Source organism: Lepidochelys olivacea (assembly GCF_965140295.1).
Source record: "Lepidochelys olivacea isolate rLepOli2 genome assembly, chromosome: 8".
Taxonomy (NCBI): Eukaryota; Metazoa; Chordata; order Testudines; family Cheloniidae; genus Lepidochelys; species Lepidochelys olivacea.
In genome coordinates, this window is record NC_140418.1 from 1,591,568 (window position 1) to 1,615,340 (window position 23,773).

Genomic DNA, 23,773 nt, shown 5'->3' on the forward strand with positions numbered 1-23,773 from the left:
GCAGTACTAATCTGTTTATTCCAGATTTAACAAGAATCAGGAAGAGTTCAGCGAGGGAAGACACTCACCTCTGTATCCCTCTGGTTTGTTTGTGGAGCATGCCCAGAAAAGCATCCTAGTGTTGAGGAGGGTGATCACCTCCGGTGCACACAGTGTGTTGCTGGGGGAAGAGAAGAGATGGCAGACAGAGCTGGGTCCCAAACACATGGCCAGTTATTTAAGAAAACTCTCTTCAACCTACCGACAGAATTCGTCTGAATCTTGGTGGTCGTCACCGTGAAGATAAACCAACAGGAAGCGCAGCTCCCGCTTAGCGTCATTCAGCGCCTGGGGAGGGAGCACAGAAAAGCTGGAGTCAGAGGGGCTGGAGCACTGGGACTGCTGCCCCCTTGGTATTGCAGCGGGATAGGTGTGCCAGTGGAAAACTGCCAGGGGAAGCAGTTTTTCAATCTAATGTGGTATTAATTGAAGAGCATGCAACAGAGGAGGAACATGCCAGACCTCCCTCCACACCAATGTGCCCAGCGAATTCTCTGCATGCAGGAGAAAAGAGCCCTTGACTGTGCTTTCTTCACTGTTCCTTGGCAGGCAGGGCCTTGGGAGAATGCCAAGCAAAGCACTGCACACCTAGTGACCCAGGAGGATTTCTCTGGCTCAGCCTCCAGGAGGATTCCCATGACCCAGAATCATGTGCAGTTTTTTCTCCATTTTCCAATTTGGAAGATGTAGGATCCAACCTTCCAACCACATCCATTGAAACAAGTTATTAAGCTGATTTCTGTAACCCCCCCACTTCTCAGCTGAAACATTTCACTTACCCACAAGCCCAGCAGCGTAAGTGTTCGATGGACTCTGTTTAACTGGCGCTGAGTTGCTGATAGATTGATATGGGGCTGTTGGGCTAAGTTTGGGTTCTAAGTATGGCCCCTTGTTCCTGGGGGCAGGGACTGCTGGAGGGAATGACCTAAATACTTGAGTAGTGCTAAGGGATATTGGCTCAGCAGTGCTCTCTGGCACTCTACCTGCTGGGATGGACTCCACAACAGCGGCGTGTGCGCGCATTGGGGCTGGGACTGAAAGGGGGCAGGGGAAGGAGACAGACACATGCTAGGGAGCTCCTCTTCTTCTGGGAAGAATCATCACCCAAATCTGACAAAAGAGGGAGCTGTTCTCTCCTTTTACCTCCTTGGCTCAAAGGAGCCATTTCCCCAAGTTTCTCAAGTTACTGGGCTAAATTCTGCTCAGACTTGGTGCAGCCCCAGTCACTTCCAATGGGGTGTACATCAGGACAGACTTTGGGCCACTATGTCAGCTTATAAAACTGGTACTAGCAGAATGAAGTAGGCTTCCGAACCACAGAGACAGCTGAGGAACTGCCAGATCAGCTTTCCCTTCCCAACTTCAGTTGTTTGGCAAGTCCCTGAGCCTGGCAGAGACCCCACCATGGCAAATGCCTACAGTGGGATGGACTCAGGTTCCTAATACGCTCATAATCGAGATCTCCATTACCTCGTTACTGAGTCTGAACATTAGTACTGGACTTTTAAAATGCAAAATGGCTTTTGTCATTCCTCTTTAGGGCCAGTGTGCCAGGCAATACCAAGGAAGATAGTCCCACGTACCTTTGCACCAACATGCTGTACTGACCTGGCTGTATGTTCCCTGGTAGAAGACAGGGTGTATCCTCCCATATTTTTCCTCAAACATATGAATAAATGAAACAATGTCACCCACTGGGTCCGTGACCCTACTGCGAGGGTCAGGGCGTATAAAACGCACAGCAAACCTACGAGAAAAGCATAGGACACTGGAAATTCAGCTTACTGACTTTCTGAAGAGCTTTTTCTGGTCAACATTTACAGCTATCTGCTAATACACTGACCACTCCATCTTGAGACCACAATATGAGCCCCCTATAGAAAAACCTAAGCCAGGTAAAGTTCCGTACTCCAAGGCATCAGCTGATTGCCAGAGGTTATGATGGATTTCCTCACCTGCACTCCCTCCACGAACGGCACTGCATAACTGGCCAGCTCTATTGTGTGTGTGTAAGGTTCAACATCCTCTGAAACATCAGGCATAAGCCCCAGCCACAGACAGGATACCAGATCTAAGGGATCATTGGTCTTATATTGGCTGGCAATTCATATGAAGTTGATCAAGACAAGTCTCTTCCAGAACTGCAGTTTTGTTGCACAGAGGGTTTAAAGCACGAGTGTTTATTTTAGGCAGCTGCTGGAAGAGGCGATTACACCAGGGAGCAAATAATTGCAGCCTGTTGTCTGTGTCTTGGCTCTTTAGACTGTAAACTCTAAGGCAAGAACTGGGTTACCCTACATGCTTGTTCCCGAAGGGAACCTTTGGGCCGTGCCTCAATAAGCGTGCCCATTCCTTGTTTGGTCTCCATTGTTTAATATTTAGGAACTGCTAGTGTCAGCCTGATTTTGAATTAGGATTAAATACATTAGTTTCCTTTACAGATTCATAAGACACTGCTAGGAATAGAATAAAATTGTAGGGCTAGAAGGGACCTCAAGAGGTCATCAAGTCCTGCCTCAGCACAGCGGGCTGGACCATCCCTGATAAGAGTTTTTCCAACCCATTCTTAAAAACCTCCATCGCCTATTCCAGATCTTAACTACCCTTAGGCCATGTCTATGCTACCCACCGCATCGGGGGGGGGGGTAGTGATCGATCTATCGGGGATCGATTTATCGCATCTAATGTAGACACGATAAATCGATCCCCGATTGCTCTGCCGTTGACTCCAGAACTCCTCCACAGTGAGAGGCGAAAGCGGAGCGGTGGCCATCGATCCCGCGCCACGAGGACGCGAAGTAAGTGATTCTAAGTCTATCTAAGTTAAGTCTACTTCAGCTACGCTATTCTAGTAGCTGAAGTTGCATACCTTAGATCGATCCCCCACCCTAGTGTAGACCAGGCTTTAGAGTTAAAAAGATTTTCCTAATTTCTAACCTAAATCTTTCTGGCTGCAGATTAAGCCCAATACTTGTGGTCCTACCTTCAGTGGCCATGGAGACCAACTAACTAATCATCGTCCTATTTATAACAGCCTTTCACATATTTGAAGACTTATCAGGTCCCCCACTTGGTCTTCTTTTCTCAAGTCTAAACAGGCCGTTTTTTAAAATCTTTCCACATAGGTCAGGTTTTCTAAACCTTTTATCATTTCTATTGCTCTCCTCTAGACTTGCTCCAGTTGTCCACATCTTCCCTTTAAAGTTTGGCACACAGAACTGGGTACAGGACTCCAGCTGAGGCCTCACCAGTGCTGAGCAGAGCAGGACAATTACCTCCTTTGTTGTCCATATGACATTTCTGTGAATACACCCCAAAATGATAACTTTTTTCACAGCTGCCTCACACAGTTGACTCATATTCAACTTGCGATCCACTCTAACCCCAGGTACTTTTTAGCAACGCCATCACCTAGGCATTATTCCTCATTTTGTAGTTGTGCATTTGATTTTTCCTTCCTAAGTACTTTGCACTTATCTTTCCTGAATTTCATCTTGCTGAATTCAGACCAATTCTCCAGTTTGTCAAGGTCATTTTCAACTCTAATCCTGTCCTCCTAAGTGCTTGAAACCCCTCCCAGCGTATTGTCATCTGCAAATTTTATAAGCATACTCTCCCACTCCATTATCCAAGACATTAATGAAAATATTGAATAGTATTGGATCCAGGACTGACCCCTGTGGGATCCAACTAGGGAATCCTTCCTAGTTTGATAGCGAACCCTTGTTAACTACTCTGAGTATGGTCTTTCAACCAGTTGTGCACCCCCTTATACTAATTTAATCTAGACACATTTCTCTAGTTTGCTTATGAGAATGTGACATGGGACTGTGTCAAAAGCCTTATTAAAATCAAGATACATCATACCTACTGTTTCCCCACCATCCACTAAGCCGTAACCCTGCCGAAGGAAGAAATCAGGTTGGTTTGGCATGCTGGCTATTCCTTATAATCCTTATCCCCTAGGTGCTCACAAAATGATAGTTTCAGAATTTGTTCCAGTATCTTTCCAGGTATTGAAGTTAGGCCGACTGGTCTATAATTCCCTGGGTCCTCTTTGTTCCCCTTCTCTAGTCCTCTGTGACGTCACCCATCCTCCATGAGTTCTCGGAGATAATACTTATCTGAAATCTATTTTCTACTATACAACATTCATTTGTTACTAACGTCTATGTTCTAGGTCTCCAAAACACAGAAACCTTGTGACGCTACAGAGAACTTTGATGTGTGAGTATTTGATTAATACAAAACCCGACGTTTGATTAGACTTAATGGAAAATTCCAGCCAAAAGCAGCACACCCATACTTGGGAGTTAGATTTTGCTTTGCTGCAATCAACAAACAAACCTGCACAAAAAAGTACTTACCTAAATATATCAAGTAACGTGTAATACGTAAATCGGAATGGAACCATTATCAAGTAGTAACCCCATCCCAACAGGCCCTGAAATTACAAACAGAGTGTTAGGGTTATCCCTGCCCCTTGAGACACAGTAGTGCAGTTATCCCTCTATCAAGCATCAAACACGCTGCAATATATGTGAAACAGACAGCGTGGTCTAGTGCTCTGAACTCAGGCCTGTAAGCTAGTGACTTGCTGAATGACCTCAGGCTCGTCAAATTTTCTGAGTAGTCACCAACAGGTACCTCACTTTGAGAGCCCAACCGGAGACATTTTAGGCATACAAAGCCAGTGACCACTTTCAAAAATTGGGCTTTAATCTTTTATCTCACTTTCCCTACCTGTGAAACAGGGATAACAGCACTTACTCATCTTACAGGGGTTCTGTGAAGACTGAAGTGTTATACAACTGCTACATATTAACCATCTTACACTAGCACATAAAGCAGACCACATCGGTTCAGCAGGCCGTCATACAAATAGATCATCCTACAGCAAGACAGCAGGAACAGACTTTCATTTTAGTTGAGTTGGGACAGCTGAGTTGCAATTCTGCTCTGCCCTCACTTCAAGCTGTATGGGGAAGAAGGAGTTTGCTGGGTACTATGAAAAATACCAGAAAGGAAAACATCCAAAGTAGTAATGGAGAAGGTAAGAATAGTTCTGCCCAGGGAGCTGTACTGTTTGGAGCTTTCAAGAGAAAATATTTAGAAACAAGAAAGCAGATGCGCTAAGGAAATAGAGTTCCTTTCCCTGTTGATGCACTTCTTTCCCTCTTCAGAGATATCTGTACACCCATTCCACACAAAGAGACAAACCCAAACTAGTAAATAACTTGCCCTTGGTTGCGGCCTTGAAACAACATAGCTGTAGATCCTGTGGTCGGCTGTATTGACCTGCAACGGCCGGGATGGAGGTGGATTGAAGACACTTGGGACGCCCTCTTGCTCATTCAACCGGTCCTGTACAGCTGCCTAGCATAGGAGGAGCAGCAAAAGGGGCCCATCAGAAGTTGCAATGGATACAGGCAGGTTAGAGAAAATACACTAGTTCCATTCTGAAGTTTGGGGTAGGTGTGAGTTGTCCCTGTTCCTGGAGCACCGGACATGTGCAACTTAACACATCAAAATAAAGTAACTGCTGCCAGCTTCCAGACTAGGTGTTTCCAAGGTGTCTCATACTTGTACAACCCTGAGCTTACACGGTACTGTTCCGCTGGAGAGCTGTGCCAAACAAGTGACCTGTTCATAGCCCTGCCTCCCAGTCTAGGGGCTCAAAGTGGTAGTACAGGAAAAAATGCAGGCACAGGGCAGGAGGCCATAAATGGCATGTTAGGCACCATTAGGAAAGGGATAGATTAAGAGAGAAAATATCATAATACCATTATATAAATCCATGGTACACCTGCACTTGAATACTGAATGCAATTCTGGTAGTTCCTTCTCAAAAAAAAGATGAACTGAATTCAGAAAAAGGGCACCAAAAATGATGAGGGGGGATGGAACAGATTCCATGTGAGGAGAGATTACAAAGACTGGGCCTGTTCATCCTAGAAGAGAGACGGTGAAGGGGGAGATGAGAGGGGTCTATAAAATCGTGACTGGTGTGGAGAAAGCAAGTCGGGACGTCTTATTTACCCCTTCCCATAACACAAGAACCAGGGGTCACCCAAAGAAATTAAAAGGCAGATGGTTTAAAACAAATATAAGGAAGTACTTCTTCACACAATGCACATTTAGCCTGTGGACCTCATTTTCAGGGGATGTTGTGAAGGCCAGAAGTATAACTGGGTTTCTAAAAGAACTAGATAAGTTCCTGGAGGACAGGTCCATCAATGGCTATTAGCCAAGATGGTCAGGGATGCACCCTCACGCTCTGGGAATCCCTAAACCTCTGACTGCCAGAAGCTGGGACTAGATGACAGGGGTGAATCACACGATAATTGCCCTGTTCTGTTCATCCCTTCTGAAGCATTTGGCAACAGCCATTGTCAGAGACAGGATACTGGGCTAGATGGACCATTGGTCTGACCCAGTGTGGCCATTCTTGTGGGTCATGATCTAAGCAGGTGTTAAGAATGTTTTAAAAGGCATGACAGAACTGCGTGCATGTTGGCTGGAAGGCTTGTAGAGGTGTAGGGGACTGCATGGTTGAAGACGCTAAGACTCAGAGTGGTTTAGAGGGGTGCTTGTAAAGTGTGCAAGAGGAGTAGAGGTAAATGAAAGTCTAGCCACAGAAGAGGCCAGTACAGAGATTCAATATGGCAGAACAACAATTTTGGCAGCTTCATTCTAAATGGATTGAAGTGGTAACAATAACAAGCAGCTTTACAGCAAGTGTGATTGGGCTGAATTCAGTTCATAGCTGTTGTGAAGTGGGAATTTTGGTAATATTTTTCTGATTCCATTGTGGGCCTCGGTGTCCCTCTGTGCTGTGTGTGAAGGGTTAAAAAGCTCTTGGGGGAGAGTAGTGGACATGAGGTGAGTGCCTCACATACGGGTCTGGTTGTTAAAGGACTGGCTGAAACCAACCCATAGCAATAGAGCATGTGGAAAGACAATGGAAACTCCCAATCACCAGCATGTTCACTCCTAGCAACCAGCAGCCAAGAGGAAAGAGATTTTCCTCAACCCCTCTGCAGCAGAGCAGAGCAAAGGCCCCAGGTGAAGAACACAGGGGAAAGCTGTCATGTGGCTGGGTTAAGAGCTGGCCTTTGGAGTGACACTCACCTGGCTGGGAGGAAGGACAAAGGGACAGAGTCAGGAAGAGAGCCAAAATGGCTTCGATAGCGGCATTGCTGAAGGGCTCCCATGCCTGGCATTGGCCAGGTTGAACTCTCTCTTAACCTTTGCCTCTCTTTGCTAGCTTAAGGACTTTCAGATTCTGTACACCAGGTGACTGTGTGGAAAAGGTCACCTGGGTAGTTGCAAACACTCACTGAGAGTATTGCACCCTGAGGGGATACAGTACAAGCCTCCCACAGGAGTCTGGCTGGGCTGGATTCGCTGCAGGGAGCCATGAAGACAGACAGGGATCGCTGATGCCTGAAGGTCCAGTTTTGGAGTCCGTGAGCTTGTCCCCGTAGAACCATGCGGGTTCTTGGGGGCTGGCACACTAAAGTGGTCACTTCCAAGGGACTGGGTACAGGCTGGGGCATAGACCAGACCCTGGGGTCGGTGACAGCTTCCATCATGTTTCCCAACGTTAGCAAGGTCTGAATACATCCACTAGGTACGTGTTTTCCGATTTACACTTGGAGCCCGAGAGAAAAGGAATACGAGATAAAGAACTGCAGTTTAGAGAGTGGAGGGTACAATCTCAGTTCAATGAGCAACTCAATATGAATGGAAATTGTGAACAAACAATTAAATGAGACCACCTAAGATTCTTAACAATAAGCAAGGGAATAAAGCTTGCTGGGGGGGAGGCTGATTGGGAGCTTGGCAGATTACTTTTGAAGTGTAAGCACGATGATTTTATAATATGACCTTGATTATAATTACTCAGGCCACTACAAGGATCCCTTAAGAAAGAGAATTCTGCTTTGAGAGACCCACAGTCATTCAGACTATTAATCTAAGTTGCTGGAAAGAAAAGTGTCCCAACTATAATTCTAATTGGTACCTCTATGTTCCAGTTGTGTTGCTCCAGGGTATGACGACACTGGTCCATAGACTCTATGCCAGTCAAGTCCTGGTGAAGGAAGGAAAAAAACCAAAGGATGAATGCTAAGGAAGTGAGATATTTCTATAGTTCATTGCTGTATTTGAACAGAGGAGTGTTACCATAATACAAAATTAATAACCAGACCCTTTGGTTTAAAAAGCTTCCCCTCCCAATTCAGCACTGATTGCTTCTGGCCATTGCTCATGAAAATCATGCAACTTCTGTAGGTATTCTTATTTCTTCTGTGAAACGGTGCGCTCTCAGACAGGACTTTACATTCTCCCAATACTAAGTAATCCCCAGCACTTCTGCAAGGTAGGTAAGTATCTTACCCATTACCGGCTTCTAGCCAGACTGAGAAATCCAATCAGCCTTACTGCCTGGGAGCCTTCCCCTCCACTCCAGAAGGAATGGGACGCTACTCCTAAAAATCAATACACATAAAGGTCACCCCCCACCCCCAAGCTCCTGCCTAGCAGGGAGTGAGGGAAGCCATTGGCAAGCCTTCCAGCCCATCACTTCAGGCACAATTCATTGCAACTGTAAAGTGATTCAGGTGAAATGAGTGATATTATTGAAGATGTAGCATTGTTCAGCTTTACACTATATGCTGTAGTGTACAATGTCATCCAGTTTACACAGATACAGCACTCTGAACACATTACAATGTGATCTGAAACTCAGCGATTGTGCAAAAAATACCAAACCACCACCTACAGACCTCACAGCCACCGGGGCTCTCAGTACTCATTCAACAGCAGGTAAGCACAATTCAAGTCCTTGCTAATCAAAACTTCTGCACAAGTTGCCCATGGACATCTGACATGATAAGATAGCAAGCTAACATCACTTTAATCAAAGATTTTTTTCCTCATGCAAAAGTTAACATTCCTGTCACCATACCAGAGAAATAAATCTCTCCCCACACCACCCACTAAAAACATCCTCTAAAATACATAATAGGGTTTTATTTTATACTGTGCCCATCACCATGGTATCTGAGCACATATATATATTTATGGAAAACCATTCTGCTGCTAGCCCTGTAGAAGCAACTGCTTGAAGCAGTCAGTGAAAGTTAGGCATATTATGGGAGATATCATTAAGTGATGTTGGTGCACAAACCTAAAGGTAAATGAAAGAAAGCCACATTGGCTTCCGCTCCATTAAAAAACAAACCAGTAGGGAAATCCTGTTCCATTTGGTAAACTGAAAACCCCTGGGAGAGCTTATATTTGTAGTAGTAATTATTTTACAGGGAAGTGAGTGGCAAGGGAAGACACGATTCATTTTAGTTGTTGCACCTTCCAATGCGCATTGACCCTTTTAAGCCAGAGTCCACTGTTTCCCATTCTGCCTCATTTCTTGTATCAACCCTCTCAGCAAGATCTCTTGTAAGGCCAAGCTTTATTGATTAAGATTAAGTAGCTCATGTTCTGGACTGACTCACTGTTTGCATAGACTGTTTCACTTTCTTTCCTATTAGTGGCTTGAAAAATTTAGTGAACATCTAGCTTTGGGATTAAACCTGATGGCCAGAGAGAGATTTAAAAATTTTTAACAACGCTAACGTTAAAAAATTATATAGTACACAAGTTAAGAAAAGAGTGTCTGTACATCTAACAAAGAGAGGGAAGAGCATCTTTGCAAGCAGGCTGGCTAACCTAGTGAGGAGGGCTTTAAACTAGGTTCACCCAGGGAAGGAGACCAAAGCCCCGAGGTAAGTGGGAAAGTGGGATACCGGGAGGAAGTACGAGCAGGAGAGCGCAAGAGGGGAGGGCTCCTTCCTCATACTGAGAAAGCCAGACGATCAGCGAGTTATCTTAAGTGCCTATACACAAAGGCAAGAAGCCTGGGAAACAAGCAGGGAGAACTGGAAGTCCTGGCACAGTCAAGGAATTATGATGCAATTGGAATAACAGAGACTTGGTGGGATAACTCACATGACTGGAGTACTGTCATGGATGGATATAAACTGTTCAGGAAGGACAGGCAGGGCAGTAAAGGTGGGGGAGTTGCACTGTATGTAAGAGAGCAGTATGACTGCTCAGAGCTCAAGTATGAAACTGCAGAAAAACCTGAGAGTCTCTGGATTAAGTTTAGAAGTGTAAGCAACAAGGGCGATGTCATGGTGGGACTCTGCTAAAGACCACTGGACCAGGGGGATGAGGTGGACGAGACTTTCTTCTGGCAACTCACGGAAGTGACTAGATTGCAGGCCCTGGTTCTCATGGGAGACTTCAGTCACCCTGATATCTGCTGGGAGAGCAATACAGCGGTGCACAGACAATCCAAGAAGTTTTTGGAAAGCACAGGGGACAATTTCCTGGTGCAAGTGCTGGAGGAACCAACTAGGGGCAGAGCTCTTCTTGGCCTGCTGCTCACAAACCGGGAAGAATTTGTAGGGGAAGCAAAAGTGGATGGGAACCTGGAAGGCAGTGACCACGAGATGGTCAAGTTCAGGATCCTGACACAAGGAAGAAAGGAGAGCTGCAGAATATGGACCCTGGACATCAGAAAAGCAGACTTTGACTCCCTCAGGGAACTGATGGGCAAGATCCCCTGGGAGAACAACATGAGGGGGAAAGGAGTCCAGGAGAGCTGGCTGTATTTTAAAGAATCCTTATTGAGGTTACAAGAACAAACCATCCTGATGTGTAGAAAGAATAGTAAATATGGCAGGCGACCAGCTTGGCTTAATAGTGAAATCCTTGCTGATCTTAAACACAAAAAAGAAGCTTACAAGAAGTGGAAGATTGGACAAATGACCAGGGAGGAATATAAAAATATTGCTCAGGCATGCAGGAGTGAAATCAGGAAGGCCAAATCACACTTGGAGTTGCAGCTCGCAAGAGATGTTAAGAGTAACAAGAAGGGTTTCCTTCAGGTATGTTAGCAACAAGAAGAAAGTCAAGGAAAGTGTGGGCCCCTTACTGAATGAGGGAGGCAACTTAGTGACAAGAGGATGTGGAAAAAGCTAATGTACTCAATGCTCTTTTTGCCTCTGTCTTCACGAACAAGGTCAGCTCCCAGACTACTGCACTGGGCAGCACAGCATGGGGAGGAGGTGACCAGCCCTCTGTGGAGAAAGAAGTGGTTCAGGCTATTTAGAAAAACTGGACGAGCACAAATCCATGGGGCCGGATGCGCTGCATCCAAGAGTGCTAAAGGAGTTGGTGGATGTGATTGCAGAGCCATTGGCCATTATCTTTGAAAACTCATGGTGATCGAGGGAGGTCCCGAACGACTGGAAAAAGGCTAATGTACTGCCCATCTTTAAAAAAGGGGAGGAGGAGGATCCGGGGAACTACAGGCCAGTCAGCCTCACCTCAGTCCCCAGAAAAATCATGGAGCAGCGCCTCAAGAAATCAATTCTGAAGCTTAGAGGAGAGGAAAATGATCAGGAACAGTCAGCATGGATTCACCAAGGGCAAGTCATGCCTGACTAATCTAATTGCCTTCTATGATGAGATAACTGGCTCTGTGGATAAGAGGAAAGCAGTGGATGTGTTATTCCTTGACTTTAGGAAAGCTTTTGATACAGTCTCCCACAGTATTCTTGCCAGCAAGTAAAAGAAGTATGGGCTGGATGAATGCACTATAAGGTGGACAGAAAGCTGGCTAGATTGTCGGGCTCAACCGGTAGTGATCAATGGCTCCATGTCTAGTTGGCAGCCGGTATCTAGCGGAGTGCCCCAAGGGTCCGTCCTGGGGCCGGTTTTGTTCAGTATCTTCATTAATGATCTGGAGAATGGCGTGGACTACACCCTCAGCAAGTCTGCAGATGACACTAAACTGGGAGGAGTGGTAGATATGCTGGAGGGTACGGATAGGATACAGAAGGACCTAGACAAATTGGAGGATTGTGCCAAAAGAAATCTGATGAGGTGCAACAAGGACAAGTGCGGAGTCCTGCACTTAGGATGGACGAATCCCATGCACTGCTACAGACTAGGGACCGAATGGCTAGGCAGCAGTTCTGCAGAAAAGGACCTAGGGGTTACAGTGGACGAGAAGCTGGATATGAGTCAACAGTGTGCCCTTGTTGCTGAGAAGGCTAATGGCATTTTGGGCTATATAAGTAGGGGCATAGCGAGCAGATCGAGGGACGTGATCGTTCCCCTCTATTCAACATTGGTGAGGCCTCATCTGGAGTACTGTGTTCAGTTTAGGGCTCCACACGACAAGAAGGATGTGGAAAAACTGGAAAGCGTCCAGCGGAGGGCAACAAAAATGATTAGCAAAAAGAAAAGGAGTACTTGTGGCACCTTAGAGACTAACAAATTTATCTGAGCATAAGCTTTCGTGAGCTACAGCACACTTCATCGGATGCATTCAGTGGAAAATACAGTGGGAAGATTTATATACATAGAGAACATGTAACAATGGGTGTTACCATACACACTGTAACGAGAGTGATCAGGTAAGGTGAGCTATTACCAGGAGGAGAGCGGGGGACGGGACAGGAAGGGGGACGGACGGACGACACATTTTCCAGCAGTTGACAAGAACATCTGAGGAACAGTCGGTGGGGGGAGGGGGGATAAACATGGGGAAATAGTTTTACTTTGTGTAATGACCCATCCACTCCCAGTCTTTATTCAAGCCTAAGTTAATTGTATCCAGTTTGCAAATTAATTCCAATTCAGCAGTCTCTCATTGGAGTCTGTTTTTGAAGTTTTTTTGGTTGAAGAATTGCAACTTTTAGGTCTGTAATTGAGTGACCAAAGAGATTGAAGTGTTCTCCAACTGGTTTTTGAATGTTACAATTCTTGATGTCTGATGTGTCCATTTATTCTTTTACATAGAGACTGTCCAGTCTGACCAATGTACATGGCAGAGGAGCACTGCTGGCACATATCACATTGGTAGATGTGCAGGTGAACGAGCCTCTGATAGTGTGGCTGATGTGATTAGGCCCTACGATGATGTCCCCTGAATAGATATGTGGACACAGTTGGCAATGGGCTTTGTTGCAAGGATAGGTTCCTGGGTTAGTGGTTCTCTTGTGTGGTGTGTGGTTGCTGGTGAGTAGGGGGCGCTGTCTGTAAGCAAGGACTGGCCTGTCTCCCAAGATCTGTGAGAGTGGACTGGAACACATGACTTATGAGGAGAGGCTGAGGGCACTGTGATTGTTTAGTCTGCAGAAGAGAAGAATGAAGGGGGATTTGATAGCAGCCGTCAACTCCCTGTAAGGGGGTTCCAAAGAGGATGGAGCTAGACTCAGTGGTAGCAGATGACAGAACAAGGAGTAATGGTCTCAAGTTGCAGTGAGGGAGGTTTAGATATTAGGAAAAACTTTCACTAGGAGGGTGGTGAAGCACTGGAATGAGTTACCTAGGGAGGTGGTGGAATCTCCTTCCTTTGAGGTTTTTAAGGTCAGGCTTGACAAAGCCCTGGCTGGGATGATTTAGTTGGGGATTGGTCCTGCTTTGAGCAAGGGGTTGGACTAGATGACCTCCTTAGGTCCCTTCCAACTGTGATATTTTATGATCTGGGTATAGTTCTTAGATTATTCATAAATAAAAAGTTTGAAAAGTCATAAGATACATATAGTGCATAATCAGCAATAACCCAAATTTAGGTGAATAAATTTAACAATACAGTTTAGATATTAGAATCCGAATACTCGGGTACATCACTAATGGAAAAGTTGTACAGAGAGTTGGTTGTGGAAAGCAAAATATATTAATAGGGTAGGCCTACACTGTGAGGTCCAGGGAAAATAACCTGGTGAAAAGCCCAGGCTCTCCATTTCTACCCCAAGATGTTGAGGTATTGGGGGTGCTGGGATATCTAATGAGGAGCTGTCAGGTGTCTGAAATTTGAAGGTGCCCTATAGCATAGAGGATAGGGCTGCTTGGTGCTATAGCTCCCAATGCCTAAACTGCACATTACTCATCACAGATGAAGCATTCTGAGGTACAGAGGATCTGTTCCTTAGCAAAATGCAACAAGTATCATGTCTACCACTTGGACTCCCAATTCTGTAAAATAGTGAGACAAGCTCTCACTAAGTCAGTTCTCATTCAATACTTGAGAATATTTTGGGCTAAGTTCGGTTTCCTATTTTAATTTTGAGCCTTACAGAAGCTTGGCAAGATCCAACCTGCCACAATACAGGTTTGCTTTACTGCAAGAGACAGCATGCTCTGGCTGTGAAGGTGGAGTGATAATCTGATATAAATTCCTTTGGGCAGTCTCCAATTATACCCATCCATTTTCTAAATCTGTGCACCTTTCACTCCTGTCCACTTTTGCTATTCCTGTTAAATTTTGCTTGCTACCTCCCCAAGTTACTTGGCTCTTTTAGAACAGATATCCAGGTCCTCTTGAAAACCTTTGGCTGTCCAGGTGAGAATGTTTTGAGGATCAAGGGACTTCAGTTGCCATACTGAAGATGGATGGCTCATCTGTTTTAGGAATCTGAGATTTTTCTCCCCACACACAAACATTTTGGATTCTCCCTCAACTATTAATTCACCTTGTAAACAAGAGCAGTGCTTGAGATTTAGCACTTGGACTAAATCAGGATTCTGTTGCTCCTGAGCACTCTGACTTTGCCGATCTACTCTTTGCGACAGCTACAAGACTGGACCTTTTCTAGAGTTAGAAGAGTACAGCAGTTCAGCTTCTCTTTCCCCTAAGACACTTCACGGTCATTAGAATGATCAGCTTTCCTTGTTAGCCTGACACCACTCAGTGACAGCGTACATACAAAAATATATTCACAGGCCTCCAACTGTAGCATTTAAGTCAGGCCTGGTCTGTACTAAAAAGTTATGTCGACCCAACTAAGTCACACACCTGAGTGACACAGTGAAGCCAATCTAACCCCCGACATAGACTGTGCCAGGACGGAAGAATTATTCCATTGACCTAGTTACCGCCTTTTGGGGAGATGAATTAACTACGCTGACAGGAGAGGCCCTCCCGTCAACATAGGTAGCGTCTACACTGAAGTGTTACAATGGCGCAGCTGCAGTATGATTTCAAGTGTAGACAAGCCCTCAATCACTTAAATCAGGTATTTCTAGCCTGGTATTCTTGTTCATTTGAGATCTCCAATTCAATGACACCTGCTTTTGTTGCTGAAATATCTTATCCGTAAAGTTACGATTTTGTCATGGTTATTTTTAGTGAAAGTCACAGACAGGTTGTGGGAAACAAACAAAAAGTCACAGAAGCCATGACCTGTGTGTGACTGGGAACTTTGAGGCCCCCCGTGCCACCCGCGGCATCTGGGAGATCTGGGGCTCCGTCACTGGCTGACAGCTCCAGTCCCGCTGCCCCAGGGCTGAAGGGAAAGTGTTATGGAGGTTTCTGAAAGTCATGGAATCTGACTTCCGTGACAATCTTATCCTTACTTATCAGCGAGTTTCATGGCCATTAAGTCTCAGCTTTAAGGATCTTTTACAAAATTTGCTGTCATTCAACTAAATTCCATGCTTTTAACTCCAGCCACACTTCACTGTCTGCTATTATGAAGTATCCTTCTGAAACAAGGACTTGGATAACAAACTACGTTCCTAAGGGCATGTCTACAATACGAACTTTTGCCTCCACAAGTTATGTTGGTATTAAGCCACTGCAGTTAGTATATTGCTTGTGTACCTTCCTATTTGGCTCCTTGCATCTGTGCTGTGCGTACTCACCAGGAGTGGCTGTGTTGATGCACTGCACAGCACAGTGCACCATGGGTAGGTATTCCAGTACGCAACCCGCCACCATCCAGCACGCTGTCTTTTAGTAAGTTTTTGGCACTTCATGATGAGGCAGAAACTAGTCATGCAGGAGTGACTGGGTGCAAGAGGTCAGTTTACTAGATTACAACTGTTTCCATTCCATGTCATCTATAGTCCACAATTTTCACCTGTTTAAAAATCCCATGCAGCCCTCCTTGCTGTCCACCTTCCGTGACATAATCATGGAGCCTGAACAGCTCTTAACCACTGCCATAAGTGTTGCAAGCACAAGACACACAATCCTTCAGTATTGGCATAGCTGCAAGAAGAGCCATGGGGAACATGATGATTTGCAGGAGGGCAGATTGCTGAGAGACAAGTGAGAACCAATTCAAGGTCGTTGGTGGCATTCACGAAGCAGCTGCAAATGGTGGAGTGCTGCTTCTGGGCCTGAGAAATGAGCACTGACTGGTGAGATTGCACCATAATGCAGGCTTAGGATGATGAACAGTGACTGCAAAACTTTTGGATGCACAAGGTCGCATTTCCAGATCCATACGCCGAGCGTGCCCCAGGCCTCCAGCATAGGGACACCAGAATGAAAGCTGCATTGACAGCAGAGAAGTGAGTAGCAATCGCCTTGTGGTAATTTGCAATGCTGGATTGCTACCAGTCAGTGGGAAGTCATTTTAGAGCTGGAAAATCCAGGGTGGGAGCCATTGTCCTACAAGTGTGCAGGCCATGAACTGTCTCCAGCTATGCAGGACTGACTCTCAGCAACATGCAGGACCCGGTGAGTGGATCTGCAGCAGTGAGGTTCTCAAACGGCAATGGAGTAAGAGACGGCATGCATATCCCTATTTTGGCACTAGATCACCTTGCCACCAAGCATGTCATCAGAAAGGGCTACTTTTCTATGGTTGTGCAAGCCTTGCTGGATCACCGGGGATGAGTCATCCACATCAACGCTGGCTGGTCAGGGAAGGTGCATGACGCTTGCATCTTTAAGAAGGCAGTTTTGTAGAAAGCTACAAGCAGGTGCTCTCTTTCCCAACCAGCTGATTACCAGTTGCAATGTTGAAATTACACTAGTGATCCTGGGGGCTCCAGCCTATGAAGTCAAACACCAGCCACCTCAAGAGCTATCAGCTCAGCAGGTGCAGAATGACAGTTGAATGTACTTTCGGTAGATTGAAGGGACGCTGATCCTGTTTGGCCACAAGATTGAATCTCAGTGAAAAAAATATCCCAGCCATTACAGCTGCCTGCTTGTCCTGCATAATATCTGTGAAGGGAAGGGGGAAAGTTGCCACTGGGGTGGAGGTAGAGTGGCTGTCTGCTGACTTGGAACAGTGAGACACAAGGGCTATCAGATGAGCTCAACAAGGAACCCTACAGCTTAGGGAAGCTTTGGAAGAGCACTTGAACAGCGAATCACAGTAACGCATTGTGGTGTACTGGGCTATACCTGGACCTGCTGTTTTGAGGCCTCTTAGGAATTGTGTGGTGCTTAGTGTACATCTAGGAATATAACACTGTCAAAGTAACTATTAATTTTGTGGTGCTTCCTGTGCATTTATGATTATTACACTGTGTTTGTCACTGATCGTGAGTTGTCTCACACTGTACAACAAGCAGCAAGCAGGTACTTTCAGTACCACTAGCCACTCTGCAGCATATGTTAATTAATTTTCCCAACAGAAAACTGAGTAACAAAACCAGTGCAAAGAAAACTGCAATTTAAAAGCAAAAACATTAACAACTGAATAAATTTATGGAATAGAACTTTACAAGGGAAAAGAACATTCATGTCCATTTTAGCTACACATACAGCAACCATGGCTTTCACAGGTCAGTGCATGTGAAGGTGTAGCTGTTTTTAACGTCCCCTGGCATGGAGTGGTCAGAGTAGGGATGTGGGCCCCTGATGCCACATGGAATGTTGAGAAGGACGTACTGCAATGAGTTCTCCATGGACTGCAAAGGGAAGCGAGCCTGTGACTGTTGAACCTGTAGGTCCACAAGAGTCTGCAACATCTGTGTGTGCGCTGCCGGAGATGCTCCATTGTGTCCTGGTGCATCTCCCTCTCCTTTTTCTGTACCTTTCTTCTGTCTGCTCTGTCCTTCTTCATACAGTCTGCAATATTCACCCTCCAGGCCCTCTGCTCCCAGTCTGATGCAGCACTGGCTTCTTACATGATCTCGCTGAACATGTCATCCTGAGTTCTCTTCTTTCTCCTCTTTGCCTGGCTCAGCATTTGGCAGGTGTGGAAGAGGAATCTCTCATTGCCACAACAGCAGCAGCTACAGATAAAACACACAAACATACCATTGTCAGTACAGTCACAATGGAAAGTAAAAGTTAACATTCAGAACTCCCTTCCCTTGATCCCCTCCAAGTTTTAAACAAGACATGCTTATTGACACTTCTGCTTCGGAGCACTTGTGCATGGCAACACTCACAGAACTAGCCATGGTGCAGAAAATGAGGGGGGAATGGCTCAGTTACATTAAACTATCACAAAAACAATGAGGAGTTGGGTGGCACCTTAGAGATTAACAGATTTATTGATCCATGAATCTGAAGTGGGTTTTTTACCCACGAAAGCTTATGCCCGAATAAATTGGTTAATCTTGAAGGTGCCACCGTACTCCTTGTTGTTTTTGTGGATACAGACTAACACAGATACCCCTCCGATATTAAACTATCAGTATAGATCAAGGGAACTGAACATTGCAACCATTTTCCACATGCGGTAGTGGTTTTAGCAGATCTCACTCCTGACAGGCACAGAGAGCACAGCTGCTGCTGGTCCCAAAAGCACCTGGGCCCATCTGCTGCCAGCCTGTTTACTGCAGTGGTGCCTGCTGAAGTTATTGACAACTGGCATGGAAAAGGAAGAAATAAGGCTGCCACCCTCAGAACCCTTTGGGTGAGGACTGCAGAGTACCTCCAGGAAAGTTTCATCGAGATCTCTCAGGAAGATTCAAGTGACATCCAACTGCTCTGCATGCCCTCTTGCCTAACTGTACAGGGGAATGAAAAGCAAACAACGTCTCTGCCTCTCTTTGTTGAGCTGCTACCACTTCTAGTATTAGTGAGTGAATGAAAAGTCGATAGCTGCGTCCTGTGAAGCTGGGGATGCCATCAGTACATCACTAATCACCAACAGGAAATATATTTACAAACTTACCTGAGATTCCTTCCCCTGCACTGGGCTTGTCCATGATCTACTGCCAGGACTGACTGGATCGCAGTGGAGTCTCAAACAGGTCCTGGCTTGCAGTGCAGCCAAACCCATCAGTCACATGTCCCCCATCCTTCTCCTCTTCCTCACTGTTCAAACTAGGGGCCTGTGACTTGGGCTTCTCGGAGATATCCATGATCGTGTGCAGGGTGGTGGTGGGGTCTCTGCGAAGTAGGCATGCAGCGCTTTGTAAAAGCAGCAAGTCTGCAGCTCAGACTGGATCGCCTGTTGGCCTCCCTGGCCTTCTGATATGCCTGCTGCAGTTCCTTTGCTTTCAGATAGCATTGCCGCTGCTCTCTCATATATCCCTTCTCCTGCATGCCCCATGCAATCTGCTCGTAGATGTCCTCTTTTCCCCACAGGCCCAGGAAATCCAATATCTTCTGTCCATTCCAAGCCAGAATGGATCTGGAGCGTGTAGCTCGCATGGTCAGCTGGGCAGTTGCACACAACAATGGAGAGCTGCTAGGTGTGCTCGCCAAACTGGACAATCAGGAAAATGCATTTCAACAATCTGCAGTGCTTTAACAGGTTGGTGTGTAGGGGGGAGGCATCTGGTCTCTGTGACCCCTGGACAGTGAAATTCACAATTTTGACCAGAGTGGTTGGTTTCGCGCATTGTGAGACAGCTGCAGGAAGTCTGTTAAGGTTAACATAGGAAATGCAGTATCTACACTTGTACTGTGTCGGCCTCAGTATATTGACCATGGCCCAGTGCCACTCGGGGAGACAATGTTACTGCATTACGGTAACAGCATGCCTACTCAGGTAGGAGACAAATTTAAGTGTAGACACATGCACAACTAGGTTATCACAAGGTGGCTTACATTGACCTAACTTTGTAGCGTAGCCTAGACATCAATGAATGTACATTCTGGATGCCTTTTCAAAGCACTGGACCTGAGTGGACACAAGCACATACTTTATCCCACTGCCTGCTATTTGTTCAGGCATTTGAGTTTTTACAATGGAGCATCTAAGCCTTTGAATAGCATGTGCTGTAAAGCTCCTCATCACCATCTCTTTTAATAACCCTGAAATGCCGCTAGCGATTGCATATTTACAAGATTCAGAAACTTGTTCACACCTTTGTTTTTACAGATCAGGATTACGGCTGGGCACCATTAACAGGACTGCCTGTCCTAACAGAACATTCTCTCCTTTTTAAGTTACGCAAAATACAGTAGCAGTTTTTGGATGAAAAGCAAATATACATCACAGTTTGTTACATAAGAACGGCCATACTGGGTCAGGCCAAAGGTCCATCCAGCCCAGTATCCTGTCTGCTGACAGTGGCCAATGTCAAGTGCCTCAGAGGGAGTGAACCTAACAGGTAATGATCTAGTGATCTCTCTCCTGCCATCCATCTCCACCCTCTGACAGAGACTAGGGACACCATTCCTTCCCCATCCTGGCTAATAGCCATTAATGGACACAGCCTCCATGAATTTATGCAGTTCCCTTTTAAACCCTGTTATAGTCCTAGCCTTCACAACCTCCTCAGGCAAGGAGTTCTACAGGTTGACTGTGCGCTGAGTGAAGAAGAACTTCCTTTTATTTGTTTTAAGCCTGCTACCCATTAATTTCATTTGGTGGCCCCTAGTTTTATATTATGGGAACAAGTAAATCACTTTTCCTTATTCACTTTCTCCACACCACTCATGATTTTATAGACCTCTATCATATCCCCCCTTAGTCTTCTCTCTTCCAAGCTGAAAAGTCCTAGCCTCTTTAATCTCTCCTCATATAGGACCTGTTCCAAACCCCTAATCATTTTAGTTCCCTTTTCTGAACCTTTTCTAATGCCAGTATATCTTTTTTGAGATGAGGGGACCACATCTGTACACAGTATTCAAGATATGGGCGTACCATGGATTTATATAAGGGCAATAAGATATTCTCCATCTTATTCTCTATCCCTTTTTAAAAGAGTCCTAACATCCCATTTGCTTTTTTGACAGCCGCTGTGCACTGCGTGGACGTCTTCACAGAACTATCAACAATGACTCCAAGATTTTTCTCCTGATCGGTTGTAGCTAAATTAGCCCCCATCATATCGTACGTATACTTGGGGTTATTTTTTCTAATGTGCATTACTTTACATTTATCCACATTAAATTTCATTTGCCATTTTGTTGCCCAATCACTTAGTTTTCTGAGATCTTTTTGAAGTTCTTCACAGTCTGCTTTGGTCTTATCTTGAGCAGTTTAGTATCATCTACAAACTTTGCCACCTCACTGTTTACCCCTTTCTCCAGATCATTTATGAATAAGTTCAATAGGATTAGTCCTAGGACTGACCCTTGGGGAACACCACTAGTTACCCCTCTCCTCCATTCTGAAAATTTACCATTTATTCCTACCCTTTGTTCCCAGTGTTTTAACCAGTTCTCAATCCATGAAAGAATCTTCTCTCTTATCCCATGACAACTTAATTTACGTAAGTTCCATTAGTTTTAAAGAGTGTTGATCTTATTTGCAGGAGGGCTTACAGAGCTGGTTAGCTAGGTGTATGTTTTGATGAGTACTAATTCACAACACTATTCACTGACCATCCCTGTAATATTGCAGTTGTGTTCTTGGTAACATTCCAGGCTTTATCCACAATGGCAATTTTCATAAAACCTCCCAAGATTGGGAGCATTAGTGTAGATCAGCCTACAACAGTTTTACCACAATTTGCATTAGTACTCCCACAACTGTTATAACCAATGGAGATGTACTGGTGATAGGAAGTTTCCCCCAAAACTGCCTGTGTAGATGCAACCTCAGGACCAGCATCAGCTTGTTAAACAGCACTCTTGCTACCATGTTCCAGTGTAGAGGCAGCATAGTTCAGAGATGTTTATAAATCATCTCACTGACGCTGAAAATAGTTTTCCACTGCATGTTAAAGCCTGGTATGACTATAGTTCAAACTGTCAGTCAAGAACCATGTTTAGACCATTCTTGCTGGCAAAATATTAATGCAGTTTCCCTATAGCTTGTAGGGACCTTTGTATTAACAGCAAACCACCCCCCCCCTTTTTTTTAATACACTAGCCAGCAAGACCATGTTAGAAATCTAAAGTAAATACCACACTTCAATTGCAGTCAGCTTTAATTTCCAGTATCTTATGTGAATTTGTCAGATAATCATGTAAAGGTTTTCCCGCCAGAAAAAGTAGCACATTTTATTAGTCTTTAGTTTCAAATGCCTAAATGACATTTTCAAACAATTCCACTTAACCATAATTTTCCTCTTTACTGCTACCCAGTAGACCCTCAAAGGTATGAGCATCAGAGTTACGGACTTGCTGGTCAACTAGACAACCTGTGGAACTGGAAGTCAATCAATCAGGCAGCAGCACAGACAAAAAAAACCCAAACAAAAAGCAAATACTGCACTGCTTTGGGGCTCTAGCCCTAGGGCTCGGGGCTTGAGCCACAGGGGTTGGAACTGCAGCCGCAGGGTGGAGGGGTGGTCAGGGCTTCAGCCCTGCAGCTCCGCTCCCAGTTTCAGCCTCATGTGGGGTGCTGAGGCTTTAGCTATAAGGGGAGTGCCTGTTTCAGCCCCAGCACTCCCCCTGTAGCTAAAGCCCCGAGTCCCAGTGCTCCCCCAGGTCTAAAGCCTTGAGCCCCGGTGCTCCTGTGGGGCAGAAGCCCAGAGACCCCTGGCAGCCCGAGTGTCAGAAGCCTTCCATCACTAGAGTATCTACATACTGTCTCTCTCTCTGAATTCACAGGCCTTGTCCTTTTACTCAATTCACTTTACTTCTTACTATACCTTTAGACAAATATAAAGAGATAACAAAAAAGCTAATCCCAGCAAACCAGCAGTCACAAACAGGCTCTCAAGCAGAACAATGTAACCTAACATGGGGGCTCAGAATGCATGAATGCTGAATGCATGACATAACAGGAACTTTCAAAAACTACAATATCAAGAACCACAAAAGCCCCATAAAAACAAGCATCTAGAAAGTTCAACATTTGTCTCCCATATACCACTTCAACTTCTCATATAAGATACAGAACCCTAAGAAAAAAGGTTGAAGCTGTTTTGTGAGGCAGTCCATTCCCTACAGTTTTGAGATGCAGATTAAAATCCCTGAAAGCTTCTCAGGTCAAAGCAGTGAAAAGTGGAATTCAATGTTTTAGTAGCATATTTGCTCAAGAGGTCAATACTAACAAGCATAAGATTGTGGGGGTTTGTATATTAGACTTTTAGGAAGTTTCTCTTTCTTTGGAAGACTCATATGTTGAAACATCACATAAAAGATGCAAGTCCTCACACCCTCATGACTGGCACTACTGTTAATTCCCAACCCACTGCCAAATTCCAGAGAATTATGTTTCCAAGGGCAAAGAGCATCTGACGTCTAGCAACACAAAAGCCTTTCCCAAATCTTTTTTAGAAGAGAATTTCTTTGCAAGTGTGTTTATCAAGGGTTTTGATATGTACTGTGATGCCCAAAGTATCAGAGGCATTTTGCTAACAAGTTTCCTATCTCTCCACTCCTCAAACTAAAGAGATGTTTGGCTCCTTTCAGCCGCATGCCACTATTTTACTTTTGTTAATAAATTTAGATGAAAGGTAGGTTCATTGCCTTTTTTTTGAATGACACTACAGTTTTGAAAGCAAATTTCTTCTCATCACAACAGACACTATCCCATTCTGTGTCTGCAGAGGAAAGCCAACGCTCAGCCATCACTACATTAGAACACAGTCAGAACCTTGAGAATCAGGCCAG

At 45.1% G+C, this 23,773-nt stretch overlaps 1 protein-coding gene across 2 annotated transcripts in view; it reads right to left on the reverse strand.

Annotated features, from left to right (window-relative positions):
* FAF2 (Fas associated factor family member 2) overlaps positions 1-23,773 on the reverse strand; it is a gene marked incomplete at its 5' end in the record, with an annotated part of 30,695 nt that overhangs the window by 4,026 nt on the left and 2,896 nt on the right. The window contains 7 exons of one of the 2 annotated variants that reach the window (XM_084635698.1): positions 69-160; positions 242-327; positions 1,648-1,786; positions 4,407-4,483; positions 5,281-5,415; positions 8,066-8,134; positions 15,763-15,891. In XM_084635698.1, coding sequence (XP_084491824.1) covers positions 69-160; positions 242-327; positions 1,648-1,786; positions 4,407-4,483; positions 5,281-5,415; positions 8,066-8,134; positions 15,763-15,876 — 712 coding nt within the window. Of the gene's footprint in view, positions 1-68; positions 161-241; positions 328-1,647; positions 1,787-4,406; positions 4,484-5,280; positions 5,416-8,065; positions 8,135-15,762; positions 15,892-23,773 lie in introns of those variants that run through there. The other variant, XM_084635697.1, reaches the window with a different exon arrangement.